The sequence below is a fragment of the Myotis davidii genome, unplaced genomic scaffold (assembly GCF_000327345.1).
Source record: "Myotis davidii unplaced genomic scaffold, ASM32734v1 scaffold83, whole genome shotgun sequence".
Taxonomy (NCBI): domain Eukaryota; kingdom Metazoa; phylum Chordata; class Mammalia; order Chiroptera; family Vespertilionidae; genus Myotis; species Myotis davidii.
This window is the reverse complement of record NW_006294121.1, coordinates 1,844,090-1,859,539: the sequence shown is the minus strand read 5'-3', so window position 1 is coordinate 1,859,539 and position 15,450 is coordinate 1,844,090. Positions and strand designations below refer to the sequence as shown.

Sequence of the window (15,450 nt, the reverse complement as noted above, 5' to 3'; positions counted from 1 at the left end):
AGGCCGCCTCCCCGCTGGCAAGTGGGCATCCCCCAAGGGCTGCCGGGCTGCCAGAGGAATGTCTGATTGCCATCTTAGGCCCAATCCCCCGGGGAGCCGGCCTACGCCAGCAGGTGGTCATTCTCCGATTGGTCCCAGACTGCGAGAGGACACAGGCTGGGCTGAGGGACCGCCCTGAGTGCACAAATTTTTGTGCACCGGGCCTCTAGTTAAAGTATAAATGAGGAGGGGGTGACAGGCATGTAAACATCTCAGTTCCCTGAAGGTTTAGGGGTAGATTTTTATGAGAGACTGTAGGAGAATGAAAAGAAGAATTGGTCGTATCTTTCCAGTTGGCAGTTGGAGTGGGGAGTCAGAGAGATGTGACCTTTGAATTGAGACTGTGAAGGTGCAGAGGTGCTCACTAGGTAGACAAGTTAAGGTAAGGATGTTCCAGGCAGAGAAGACCATGAGCAAGACAAGATTATACATTTCTCAACCATCATATTGGTATTTACCCATTCTAAGGTGCGCATATTTTCATACCAGCACATCTCTGAAATCGCAACACCATGCACTAGTTTAATTGATAGTGCATGTTTTTACTGGTGCATAAAATGATGGTGGGCCTAACAATATATAGCATCTTAGATTTGATGAAAGAATGTGTGAATATGCTTTGCCTCCAACTAGTATTTCTTGGGTGTGCTGTTCTAGCGGCTAATATGTCTTTGTTTTAGAGGTAGATATTAATACCTTTTTACTGAGGTAGAAGCAGGCAATGAAATGAGTGAGTTGCTTAGATAAATATATGACATTAAATTTGACAGAATACCTGACATATGGTGTAGCTTTTAATAGTCATGACTGGTAGGGATGGGACCTGGGGAGATAATTTGAGTGTCTTTTATACTGGACTAGGCTCTGGACCATAGCCATTTTTTTCTGAGGTAAAAAGAGATTTGAAAAGCAAATGGCATGTAGTTTTATGGAATTTATAAAGATACTAAGTTCATGGTCATTGCATAAAAGTATATCCATTTTTCTTGATAAGGAGATGAAATCCTGATGGTACAGTGTTGTGTGAGTTATGGAAACAGACTCTCCGTAACTTATCTTTCAAGGCACTAGAAGATGCATCAGATATAAGTTGCAGTGAAAGAGGTAGAGGGAAGGTTCTGGTTTGTGTATCTTAAAAAAAATTGAGAGAATTTTTCATTTAGAGCTAATGAAGCGTCCAGTACCTAACCACCCAGGTACCATGAAAATATACCCTAGTGGAATCTGTTTCTGCTCTATCAGAAAATCCTTGTGTGGCCTTGGGCAAGTCAGTGACCACTTGGATTTTAGTTTTCAGAGGGCTGGACTCCAGCAGGCTTCTTCCAGTTGAAGATGCTGGGACTCTCCCAGCACTTTTAAGGTCTGGTTTCATTGATGAGAGCATAGCCATTGCTGTAAGGCCTTGTTTACCTTTCAGTTTTATGGGCTCTATGAAGAGAATATTACAAAAGATGACTGTCATCTTTGGGGCTATGGATTTAATTTTTGGGAAAACAAAATAGGAAATTGTATCTTCTAGGACTAGGGAAAGTTACAGTGATGTTTTCCACCTACTTTGATCCCAAGTATATCAATGAGAAACATGGGGAATTTGGTGAGAAATATTTAGGGCCTGATCTGTTAAACACTGAGGTCATACTTATTTTTGTTCATTTGAAATGGGAACAGAGTGTACAGTCACTGAGACTTGACCAGGTAGTTTGCAAAAAAAAAAAAAAATGTTTGTAGAAGTACATCCATGTAAAAAGAATGTCTAGAATGATTCAACCATTTTTATTTTTTTGTAAGTGAGTCATGACAGTGTTTGCCTTTCTCCTCTTTGCTTTTCCCTTCTCCCTAAGGACACAGATTTTTGTGGGTTTCTTTTTTTCCTTTCTCTTTTGGGTATGAACCAAATTTTACTATATTCAAAGATTGTTACAATAAAAAGAAAAAGCTATGCCTAATTATAATGAGTGTTTTGTTTGTGGCTCTCATCCTGATTTTTTAAAAATTGGCTATATGTCCAATGACAGTGTAGTGGGATGAGAAGAAATCAAGAATGGAGAGACAAGAGCCAGACTCTCTCCTTTTAAAGAGGCTTTTTGGAAGGTCAGAATTGGAATGAAGTAAGCCAGTTAAAATATTAGCTATTCTAGAATAAACTTGGTTTGATATGAGTAAGCCCATCCATCTACTTATCACTTTAACCCTTTAGGTAAGGAGATGATAAAACAATGTAAGTGGGCATTTGTATACAGAAAGAGCAAAATGTAAGCACGTTTTGTATGTGGTGATTCTAGATGAGTTATAACATTATGTTTTTTTCATTGCAATTAGAGGAAGCTTTTAGGTGATGCCAATCTTAAAAAACAGATCCAAGGACTGTCTCTAAAGATGGGACCTGATACAAGTGTGCGCATGTGTGTATTTACTGATTTCTGATGTAAGGGACATGAAAGCTAACTTGATTCGTTTGTTTTTAGGGGTTCTTGGCTTTGGGCCTCAGTGCAAGTCCATTGGAAAAGGCAGCTGCAACAATCTAGTGGTCACCAGCAGCCCCATGATGGTTCAGCGACTGGGACCCATTTCACCTCCAGCAAGCCAGGTCTCTACAGCATGCAACCAGATCAGTCCTAGCTTACAGAAGGCAATGAATGCAGCCAACCTGAATATACCTCCTTCAGATACCAGGTCTCAAGTTACTTTTATTTCCCCCTTCTTATGGTGTAATCATACCCTGTGTTTTCCCTTCCCTTCTTGAACACACACACACACACACACACACACACACACACACTCACTTGCTTAAGCTACCCTTTTAATTTGAGCTTTTTTAGGGGAATGTGTATAAAAATTAAGTATGTGCCATGTCATCTTAATTTGGAGGAATGGTTTAGGTGGTTTAACACCTTCTGTCTTGTAGTGTGAGCAAAATGAATGCCCAACTTGAGATGTTGGGCCTCCCTCATTGACTAAACTCCAGTGAATTAATTTGTCACTTCCTGGTGAGGCAAGTTATGTGTCAAGGCCTAGAAAATTGAGATGTTCATGTGCATCCATTTTACCTGTTCATTTTCAGTGCATATGTTGCAGTGTCTCCAGGCTGCTTTGTAACTGTTTTGTCTATAAATCTATCCCCCTATCCACTCATCTACCCAAGCACCTTATGCCTGCATAGTATACTAGTAATAGTTAAAGTTTAGGAAGATAGTAGAAAAAAAATGAAGATTGAAATCATGAATTTCAAGACTTTATGATGTGTCTGGGATGGCATACTTTCAGGTATAAGTTACATAACATTTCACCACAGTGTCTAATTAGGTGCTGGAATAAGTAGTCTAATAAGTGCTGCTATCTCTCCATAGGAGGAAATTAAATAGGCAAAGGTAAACGACCCCCACAGACAAATATCTCTCTTAAGGTTGATATTAGAGGGGGCATGAAGACAAAATGCTGTGCAATGTGCAAGGTTCATTTCTATGTTTGAAATGAATTATTTTATCTTCTAGAAGTGCATTTTTGGAGAAGCTCAATCCAAAGTTTTTGCCTCTTAGTCCTGGCTCTGTTGTAACTGATTTTGCAAAGGGATTTGACTCCTGGACTGAACCTGTGCTTCCTCTTCTTGGGGAGGAGGAGGCTGGAAATCTGAAAAGCCTTACAGTTCTGGGATCCTGTTTCTTCTACTTCCTCCTTCCTTTCCTTCTATCCCTCCTTCCCCTTCTTGTAACTCTGCACTTTCCTCCTACCTGCTGTTTGAGACTCAGAAATCATAGCTCCTGGATAACTTTTTATGCCAATTTTTTTTCATGATAGGGAAACTTGTTTTTCAACTGAGATTTTTTGTGAGGGGAAGCTGCTGCTGTCATTTCCCCATTGATGATTAATGCCTTGAGGGCCTCCTCAGACTTGCTGAATGTTGCATGTAAAATTAACTGTACTCGTGGGGTAGGTGTCATTGGGAAACCTTCAGCTCCCTGTCGGTGGCAAGTCCAGCCTATGCCTAGAAGGCAGAGAGTCATAATTAATGGAGAAACTGATGGGTAGGCCTGGCACGAACTGCTGCAACCATCTATCTAATGCAGTCTCTTGACCAGGGAAGTGTTATTATGTCAGTATTTTCTGCCATATTTGGTTCCTTAGCATAATTTTATATCCTTAAAAGACAACATCTTAAAGATGCACTGACTTAGGTTTTTGACTATGTATTCTGTGAGTCCTCCTTTTGAAATAATTCTTTTTGCAGGATGGGCAAAAAACAGGAGTTGGAAAGGGGCTTGGTGAAGTATGAAACTTTTAGCAATTTGAAAAGATCACATTTGTAATGCTTGGTTTGTGTGTTCTTTCAGAAGAGAGAAAGGACAGGAAGCAACAGTTCAACTTGAAGGCGTTTGCTGCCTAGAAATAAGGATAGAGAGAGAAATCAGCTTTGTGTTTTATCCAAGAGGAGAGTGTTGTGGAGTGGAGGCAGGAACTGTTCAGTTTGAATGATGACTACCCTATAGACAGCTGTAAATTTTAATGTTTTTCTTGATTATCTATGTAATTCTTACTTATTATAGAAAATATGGAAAAGCACAAGGCAAAAAATGATAGTCATCCTGCATCTGACCATGCACAGGCAACCATGGGTGGAATTTTAATATACAACCTTCTAAAAGGGTTGCAGCATTAGGAAGGTTGAGAACCACTGTTCTAATTATATGCAAACACATAAACATAGGTTTTTCTTTGTATCAGATTGATCTAATAATCTACGTAGTGTTATAATTACTTTGTTTAGTTAATATAAACTCTTTCTTTTGTAACAAAAGTATTCAGCATCATATAATGGCTTCTTCCTACCTAAGATTCCATTTTATTTAAAAAGCATATAAATACAACTATAATTTTTTGTCAGTCTTTTGTTTCTGGGCATTTATTTTCCCTTTACTTAAATACTTTAAGTAACACTGTACTTGTTCAATCCTATAAATAGCATTTTGTTGCTTATTTCTGGTTATTAGAATAATTTCTTAGAAATAAGATTTGCTGGGAATGTATAGTTTTGAGCATTTTGATGTGTATTCTTCAACATACCACAGAAAAGGCTTACCCATTTATAAACTCACTAATAGTCTTGGGAGTTCCTGCTTCCTCATATCTTATCAAATATAGGAATTACTATTTTTATTACTTTGCCAATTTGATGTGCAAAATTTTATTTTTTAAAATTTGCCTTTCTTAATTACTGATAACATTGAGTAGATAGTATAGACTTACGGACTGTATTTCTTCTTTTGACCCCTTTGAGTATTTTTTTTCTGGAGTGCCTCATCCTGGGAAAAGCACTGTTCCTTAGCTTTGTTGGATTCTGTGTACTCCAGTGGTGAGAATCATACCCTAATGCTGTATATTTGCCTTCATTAATTTCCCAACCATTTCTGACTAGCCCTACTTAATGAGAAATGCAAACTATACCTTACCCTCCTAAAGATCCAGGAGCCATTCTTGATTTAGGCATTGCAAACACTCTGCAAAACGAAGACCGAGTATATATTTTCCCTAAAGTGTTGAGGCTGAGGTGCTGATAAATAACCTCATTACAGTCACTTCATACACAAATCTGGCAAAAGTTGGGAAGTAGAAGAGATTGCATGCTACTTGCCTCGGTTTTGTATATGTTTAGTTTTGCGAGTGCTTTCACGTCTATTGTGATCCTATATTTTGTGATTGAATATTTATAAACTTTCCGCAAGTATTATCCCTGTTTTATAGATAATGGACCCAAAACACAGGAAGTCTAAAGACTTTGTCTTGTATCACTAGTTTTTCAGTTACAAAGTTGAACCACCAATCTAATAATGTCATTCTAGATCCAAAAAGGCACCCATTTTTCTCTTCTAAATCGGAACTTACTGAGCTGATTTCTGGGGATGGAATTTCCTTGTGTTTCCCTTTTGGGTTGGACTGTGTCCACAAAGCTCAGAGGGGGCCAAGGGGCTGAGAATGGAGTCTGGGCTGTAAGTTCTAACACTTTATAAAACCATTCTGTGTTTAGATGCAGTACCGATTCTTCCAGGGGAGATCGCTCTCTCTCTCTCTCTCTCACTCTTTCAGTTTGAGGAATTGCACATGATCTATAAGTTAGTATTTCTTTGGATCTTGGCCTTGAACCAAGCCATTCACTTTGGCCATCACTCCTCTTATGGCCCCATGAGAGTTACTGAATTCTTGCTTCACTAGCCAACCTAACCTGTTTCACTGATAGTTTCTGAATTTCTCATATTGGTTTTATTTTGTTTGAGCTATATTGCTTTTCTTTCACATAAAGCTCCAAATTAACCAGTCACCAGAAATAATATCCCAAGGATCAGATGACCATATGGAAATGGAGATTGCTCTCAGTAAGGTGACAGAATCACAGCTCTTTGTCACTTTATTTCCCATAGGCCTGGTGTGCATAGCAGCAGGGGCTATAAGAGAGTGTCCTTTGGAACCGTTCACAGTCATTCAGCATGTTGTTGCAGAAAGAGAACAGAAAATGTGGGTTTCAATCACAGCTTGTGTGACTTTAAGCCTATTATACCAGGTCCTTTAATCAAGCAGAGCATTATGAACCACATGTGGGATATGATGTGGGGAAGTCAATGGAGGATGTATGTGGTCCAACTGGTAGGTGATTGCCTATCAAATGCTGCTTCATTTGTACTTCTATAAGGAATTTTTTTTTGTTTTTAATCCTCATTAGATGATATTTTTCCCATTGATCTTTAGAGAGTGTGGCAGGGAGGGAGGACTGAGGGAGAGAGAAAAAGAGAGGGTTGGAGAAAGAGAGACATATATGAGAAAGACTCATGGATTGGTTGCTTACCATTCAACCCAACCAGGGGACTGGAATATAATCTGCAACCCTTTGGTGTGAGGGCCGATTCTCTAAACACTGAGTAACCCACTGGCCAGGGCTTTTACAAGGAATTTGGTCCTTAAGAAGAAGTTATTTTATTTATTTTTTAAATATATTTTTATTGATTTCAGAGAGGAAGGAAGAGGGAGAGAGAGACAGAAACATTAATGATGAGAGAGAATCATTGATTGGCCACCTTCTGCATGCCCCATACTGGGGATCCAGCCTGTAACCCAGGTATGTGCTCTGACTAGGAATCCAACCGTGACCTCCTAGTTCATAGGTCGACACCCAATCTCTGAGCCACGCCGGCCAGGCTAAAAAGAAGTTATTTTACTTACTTACTGACTATTTTCTTTCTTAATCAACAATTTTTTGGAAACTTATGTATCTTAACACTCTGGTGGGTGCTGGGGGAGATGAAAATGATCCTTTCTGTGGAAAGGCTTTGAATTTTATTGAGGAAGTTAGCTATGTTTAAGGCACAGTACAGGCAGCCAGTGTATAACATCTTTGGAAAGAGAACTCTGATTGAGAGCTAGTGTATTTTGGGGGAGGTTATGGGTTAGAACTCTGAAAGGTAAAAGATCTGGGTAATTGTATAGGAGGGATGAGAGCCAATAGGTAAAGGCCATTTGTTGTAAATTTTATTCTTATTACATGTTGAGATAGAAGAGAGAATTCTTTATGTATATTATTGCCTTAGTGAATAGAATATAGACTTTGCGTTCTGAAAAAAGCATATGGTAACTGTCTTAGAAATTGATGTTTGAGGAGTTAAGGAACATGCCTGCATGGGGTTATGCTCAGATTTAAATTGAGTCGTAGTTAAGTATCATTTAAGTATCATTTGAGAAAAGTATGAAATATCTCTGGACAATGGAACAAATAAACATGTCTCAGTGTAGGCTTCCCTTCCATCAAATAATATAATTACATATGCAGAGTACATATAAGTGGATAAAATACTTTCTGCCTGCTATTTGCTGCTTAAAAATCTGAAATGTGTTAGTGTGACAGTGACCAGGCAAAGGCAGCATTTGAGAATGTTCTGTAAACTCTCTCAACCTTGGGGCATAAAGCAAAGTCAGTTGTTTTTGCCTTATATATGACACAACTACTGATTTTTCTTGGGTCAGAAAGCAATTCCTGAATCTCCCTGGGGAAGGGACCAAAAGGTCCTTGACATTCAATCACCAGGAACCTTCACCTGAGTTCTGCAGGGAGAGCTGCACGCTGCAGGTGTGCTGGGAAAATAATTGAAAGTGTCCATGGGGAATTCAGACACAGATGGTTCAGAAACCACTTTGGGGCTTGCAAAAGGACTTCAGCCTGAATATAAGGATGTAGACCAAGAAAAAAAATTTGTGTCAAGGGCAACTGGACGTACATTACTGCTGTGTTTGTCATTGGTAAACATTACTTCACCTGATGGAAACATCACATCCATAATGGTGTTATCTATCACCTTATACTATGCATTTCAGAGCTGAGATATTTTCTGGCTAATATCTCATGCTTGTAGGAAACAGTGTTCCTGGTTTCCATTTTATAAAAAGGAGCAAGAAGAGCAGATGGGGTGAGAATGCTTCTCTTTTCCCTCAGTTCCTTTGGAAGTAGTATATGGGAAGATATATATAATTTTGTTTTTGATTAATTTTTTGTCAGAAAAAAAGATCTCTAAAATCCAGTGTAGGTACATATAAGTAAGCCAGGTTTTTCTGATATTCATCATGTCTGATTGAGAAATACAGTGAGTTATTTCTAGCTTTTGTAACAAATTTTCCATCCAAGGGACAACGGTTTTTCTCTTAGTGGTTTTTTAAGGAATGATGCCATAGTAAAGCAAAATGAATTTTAAGGTGGCCAGGCTACATTAGAAACCATTTGATATGCAGGTAAATACTGTTACATGAGGCATGCTTTGAAAAAGGGTAAGAAGAACAGGAGAGGGATTGTCGCAAAATGAAGAAATTATTATTATATATCCTGGATGACATTTTGACTTCCAGGATTTACTTTTTTTCAAGTCAAGCATGGGTTTATGTTTTACCTCACCAAATTGATCTTCCTCAAAGACTGGGACTTCGTGTGGACTTGTATTCCTTGCAGTGCCTATTTGTAGTGTGTTGGACACAGTAGGTACTTAATAAATACTTGCTTATTTGGTTGGCTGTGACACAGGCATCAATAATCATTCCTAGGTCTCGAATTTTTCCCGTACATTAAATAATGTTTAAAAAATAAAGCAAGGACTATTTATTATCATTAAAGTATTAAGATTACGTATAACAATCAATCTTTTGTTTTATTAGTCCGGTGAGCATTAGCCTTTATTGTTCTTGGTAAAATGTTATTTACCTGGAACTAAAAGCCTTGGTGTTATCTTAGCCAAAGAATGTGTGTTTAGCCGGGAATGTAATTAGGGGAACTACTTCAGGGATTGTCAATGTTCTTTTAGCTCTTAAGCAATTTATATCCTGCTAAAATGTTTGTCTTTTTCTCTCCCCCTTCTGGCTGCTGTTCTAGGTCCCTTATTTCACGTGAATCTTTGGCATCCACGACTTTGAGTCTGACGGAAAGTCAATCAGCATTGAGTGTGAAACAAGAGTGGACTCAAGGCTACAGGGCTCTCCCTTCGCTCTCTGCCAACCACAGCTCTCAGAATGGCACTGACCTAGGGGATCTCTTTAGCCTTCCTCCGGGGACAGCCATGTCCAGCAACAGTGTCTCTAACTCTTTGCCAGCCTACCTTTTTGGCATGGAAAATAGCCACTCTCCTTACTCTAGTCCCCGCCACTCTTCAGCCAGGTCACATTCGGCCCGCTCCAAGAAGAGAGCCCTGTCCCTGTCCCCGCTGTCCGATGGCATTGGCATAGACTTCAATACCATCATTCGCACCTCTCCCACGTCCTTGGTCGCCTACATCAATGGGTCCAGGGCTTCCCCGGCCAACATGTCCCCGCAGCCCGAGGTCTATGGGCATTTCCTGGGGGTGCGCGGGAGCTGCATCCCCCAGCCATGTGCAGTGCCCAACAGCCAGAAGGGTGTGCGGGTGGCCGGCAGCGGCCTGGTGCTCCCGGCTTACGAGGATGACTGTGCTCTGGAGTATGAGCGCATGCAGCAGCTGGAGCATGGAGGCCTCCAGCCCCTGGTCAACAACATGGTGGTGCAGCATGGCCTGCCCGGGCCCGAGGGCCAGCCAGCCGGCCTGCTGAAGACGGAACGACTGGATGACTTCCCGGGAGGGGCTCTAGACCTGCCCTCCGCGTCTCCTCTGCCTCCTCTGCCACCCCAGCCCCAAGGCCCCCCGCCCCCCTACCACGCCCACCCGCACCTGCACCACCAGGAGCTGGTGCCCCATGCCCAGACACTGGCCCTGGAGGAGGATGGGGACATGGACGACATGGGGGGCAAGCACTGCTGTCGCTGGATCGACTGCAGCGCCTTGTATGACCAGCAGGAGGAACTTGTGCGGCACATTGAGAAGGTGCACATAGACCAGCGCAAAGGGGAAGACTTCACCTGCTTCTGGGCAGGGTGTCCTCGGAGGTACAAGCCATTCAACGCCCGCTACAAACTGCTGATCCACATGAGAGTCCACTCCGGAGAGAAGCCCAACAAGTGCACGGTGAGTTTTCCAAAGCCCCTGTGCACCCCTGGAAAGTGCATGTGTTTTTCCACAGTCGGCCCACGAGTCAGGGGACATTTTCTCTTTTTATGGAATTTGGATGGTGCATGGGGGTCTAGGTATCCACGAGATTTGACTCCTCTTCAGTGTGAGGAAGGGGAACGTTTCTTTAATTATTAGCTGCTGTGTATCCCTTCGCTTCTTGATTCTATTCTGCAAATGTAAATGATCTACCATGTCAGGGGACATTGATCTGCCACAACATCCAAAATGTTGGAAAGTAGATGCCTGCCAGGCACCAATGTGAAGTTGCTGAAATGTGCAGGGCAGAGGAACACACACTGCACCCCAAGTAAGCTTTATGTCTTTTTCAAAGCAAATATTTTGTGTGTTTTTTCGTTCTCTCTAATGACCGGGCTAGTAATGGGGTCGGGGGCGGGCTGGTTCTGATATTTGAAAGGAACTCACATTTAGCCACTTGGCTAGTAAACACCTCTGCCTGTGTGAACCCTCTTCCCTGCCTCCACACTGCACACTCCAGGGTTGTGAGGCTAGTTAATGATTTATAGCTGGCATAAAACACCCAGGGGATGCCACAGGGGCAGAATCTCATAGAATCTCACTGAACTTTGAGGAGAGAGCGTTTTGTAAAGTAGTGTAGGAGAAAGAACCAAGAGGGAAATGTCCCTTTGGCATTGAAGGAAGTGAGCATGTTGTCTATTTCTTCCTCTGCCTCCCCCTTTCATAACATCAATCCTGGAACTATCTCTGTTTCTTGGCAAAATTGACTCTTTTTTAATAATATGGCTCTGAAATGATTTCACAATCATCTCACACCTCACAGAAACCCTCTGTGTTTATAAGCAGGACATCACCCTTGGGATCACAGACAGTTTTGCACAATCTCAGACAGCTCACTTAACTCTTGGAAAAAAGAGCATGCGTTTTATATTAGTTTAGATGGACAGGATTATTTCGTTCAGAGCTAAAATCTGAGAATCGTAGGTACTCCCTGGATATTGGATATGCTTCAGGTCACTAAATGTGTGAAATATATAAATCATTTTGAAAAGGAACTTAGTTAGACCAGGATCCTCTAGACAGAATTCCTTCTTTCTGTAATATATCTTGATGATAAATCATCTGGACCATGTGTATGTTGATTATAGATTGGTCAAGTTGTCCCATTCATGTAGAAGCAAACCAAACAGATGATAGCTATCATGCAAGTATTAGATGCACTTTTTTGCCATTCAGTATTTTTGAAAGAGTTTTAAGAATTTCTGGCAGAATGAAATTGCATTTCTTGTTGTTACATTATGCCCCATGTTGTGATTTTTCTTAAGGAAAACCTGACGCTGATACATGGTGAGACTGCCAGGTTATAGGAGTGAAAAGAATAATTACATTCCAGGTGGCAAAACGTTACTCTTTCAGTAGGGTTCTGCATTAAAAATGCCAGAAAGAGACAAGCAATTCCGTTTACTCTGCTTGGAACACAGAGGCCTATTGCAAGCAGGAAAGACATTTAGTCTCTGAACGAAAGCAGTCCAAACTTTTAGTTATGACTAACTCTGGCTGAAAATAGTGTGCTGGATTTGGTTTTACTGAAAACAACACAACAACAACAACAACAACACACCCAAAACACATAAAGGCTTAAATTATCCAAAAAATGTTTTTTGCGTTGCAAAATTAATTTTTGTGCAGGACTCCCCATTTTCCCACTGTTCTTAACTTTGCAAAGGCATATAACAGACTTTTGCTAAAGTGCATGTTGACTATTAAAAATAGAAATACTTAAGTGGAAGAATAAGAGGTGGATGTTTGCATGCCTCTGCAAAGCTTTCCATTGTATTGTCCAGGATGGGTATGAGAAGTGATTTCTTTCTCCCCTAAGCTGCCCACTTCCGACTTCTAAATGGAATCTTTGCAAAATTCAGATTGTGGGATTTATTCCATATCAAATTTAGAACCACAAAGCATTTACTTACACATGTTATAGTGAAAATGTATTTATACAAAACAGGATTTCTTAGGAGCTGACTTACACTGCAGTTCTAGTCTTGGGACTATGTATTTTTAGCAGGAAGACATCCATTTTCATATAACACATATATATCATGAACATTATGTCTTCTGAAAACTGTTATGTTGCTACATGTCATTTGCCTGATTTGTAAGGCCAAAGCTAACTGGCAACAAATAATTTTCTGTGAAAATTTAGCAGTCTTCTCAAGTTGTAGTCGATAGAAGACATAGTGCTTAATGTGAATGCACATCTGAAAAAGATGCATTTGTCTGCTTTTGGTAAAACCAGTTGTTACACTCTTAGAACCCAGACACAAAGAACTGTTAAAACCAAAATGTTTCATCTCCTACTGCTTTGAAATCTGATGGTAGTTGATTCAAAGCTCAAGATCCTTGCCAAGGAAAATGACCACATTCCCCTTTTGGAGACATGCAGTGATCTTTGGGTTTTTGTGGCTATGTCACATGCTGCAAAAGCTAGGAGCACTTTACATTGGTTCATGTATATTTAACTGTGATTAATTTTCTGTGGCTCATAGTTAAAGTTAGTCATCATTTTCACTCACTTATTGACCCTAGAAAGATGTAGTGACCCAGTTGTGTAGGTGACCGTGGCTATAAGCAGCACGGTGAGTATCTGGGGTCATGAAGAGAGTGTGTGAAAGGGCTACGCAGTGACAGCTTGCTTACAGTCAGAGGCTGCCACTGGATCCTCCTTTGACGCCAAATTCCACGTCATGCATGGGAGATGCATTCTCAGAACCCCTGATTGTAGCTCAGAACTCTGGGATTCTGACTACTTAAGGTTCTAGGTGGCAGAACGGGGGTAGGATCGTTAATGTATTATTCGGTTAACTTACTGGAAGAAGAAATTGTTTCTTTTCTCTTTCCCATCCAAGAAACTCCACCCTTCTATATGTCTCATCCTATTGCTTCTATGGAAAGTCAAACCAGGTGCTTTTTTTCCAGGCCTGGCCTGGATTGCAGAGATAAACCCAGCCAATGTCCAAGGCCTTGAGAAGTAAAGGCCTTCTTAGGCAAACAGGCAGAACTCAGTTAAATCAGAAACTGAGATATGGCAATATTATCTTAAAAATATCTGAGTCCATTCACTGCTGTTTACTAACTCAAATAATTCCTAGGTGCAAAATCATTCTATTTAAACCTTCCTGAATTTAGACAAACCCCAACACTGATGAATCTTAGAATTAACAGAACTTTTGAGCATTTCTGGGTATAATTGTGCTAAATTTTGTTATGTTTTTCTGAGATGATAGGGTTTCTAATTCCCAAGTAAGAACAAGTCTCTTGAGTCTGAATTTCTTTCCTCAACCCCTAAATTTCAGATTCCTAAAAGTGTAACCCAAAACTATCGATGTACACTAACCATCTCTAACAGTATCCGTAGTAATGGTTCCAACATGCTGAGCATGTTTTTACTGTAGGTCTTTTTGCTATTAAGTTGAGTGTGCAGTGCCTGGGTAGCATTCCCAGGAAGGTATGTCTTGAATGAGCTGAAGCTTGCTCAGTCGGCTAGTATGCCTCGTGAGAAAGCCTATCTGATGGGAGCAGAGTAAGCAGAGGGACAGGATCCTGTTGCCAGGGTTTGGAACACTGATGGCTTCCTTCATGCACAATAGAAAGCAGTTGTGCTGGGAGGTTAGGGAGTGTTAATAAGGGAATTAAGGGGAATGTGGGTCGCCACTTAAATTTTGCTTATTTTTCCTGGATGAATTTTATCCAGTAGCAAAAAGGAATTTTGCAAAACTTTTACCCACCCACAGATTTTCACGAAAATGTCACTGACCAAAGACAGCTTTGAATTTTGTATGAATTGACTCATTTCTCCACAGGCATTTTGCCTGGCAAAATCCAGAGTATTTGCTTTGGCTTGAATACTGGGCAAGTTTGCTTTTTAAGTAACATTGGATTATGAGTACAAGAAAATAAATACAGAGCTAGGCCATGTCCCATTCCTCTTTAATGGACTGATTTATGCGTTCATGGGCCAGCATTAGCCATGAAAGACATTTCTTGAGGAAAAGTAAATTCAGTATAAACCATGGAAGGTTTTTTCCACATCCTTTATTTTGTTATTTTGATAAGACTTGGTGTTGATGTGGTGACCACGATAATACGACCAGAAGAGACCTTAGGAAAATGCCATCTAAGCATAATTATTAGTTACCACTCCACAAGCTTCATTTTGGTGCAATTAATAAGTTCTCATATTGTCAAGTATTGATGAAAGTACGGAGAATGGGGAATGCTTTAATATTGCTGGCGAGAATAAATTGGTGTAACTACTTTGGAAAAAAATGGGAATATCTAGGACAGAAGAAGGTAAGGATATCCCCCCCCAAAAAAACATGTCTGAGTGTCTCCCCTACCTAGAGAAACTCTTACATATGGTGGCAGGAAGACACACAAACAGGTATTTATTGTGCCTCTGCTTTTAAAACGGTAAATAAACTAAGTATCCATAGACAAGGTAAATCAATAAACTGTGGTTTATTACCAATGAAATAGTATAAGGGAGTTTAAAATTAATGAACTAGATATAAACCTCTATATAGATTGGAGAGATGCTAATATGGATATATCGCAAAAAACCATGTTGAATGAAAACTTAAATGCCAAAGGATATACACAGTGTAATACAATTTATGTACCTTTAAACGCACACTAAGCAGTATTATATAGTCGTTGTAGATACATAATTGCTTGTGTACAATAAACTGGTGTGGTCAGGATAAACCGTAACCTTAAGATAATGGATACTTCTAGAGAGCAAAGAAATAGGAAGAAATAGGATATGGGAATTTTGTTTTATCTCCCCCCCCCCCAAAAAAAAAGGGAGAGAACTGAAACAAACAGCACTCAT

At 40.2% G+C, this 15,450-nt stretch overlaps 1 protein-coding gene across 1 annotated transcript in view; it reads left to right on the top strand.

Moving 5' to 3' along the window:
• GLIS3 (GLIS family zinc finger 3) overlaps positions 1-15,450 on the top strand; it is a 467,215-nt gene that overhangs the window by 160,283 nt on the left and 291,482 nt on the right. Inside the window, exons 3-4 of the mRNA XM_006768237.2 lie at positions 2,505-2,712; positions 9,434-10,535. Coding sequence (XP_006768300.1) covers positions 2,505-2,712; positions 9,434-10,535 — 1,310 coding nt within the window. The remainder of the gene's footprint in view (positions 1-2,504; positions 2,713-9,433; positions 10,536-15,450) is intronic.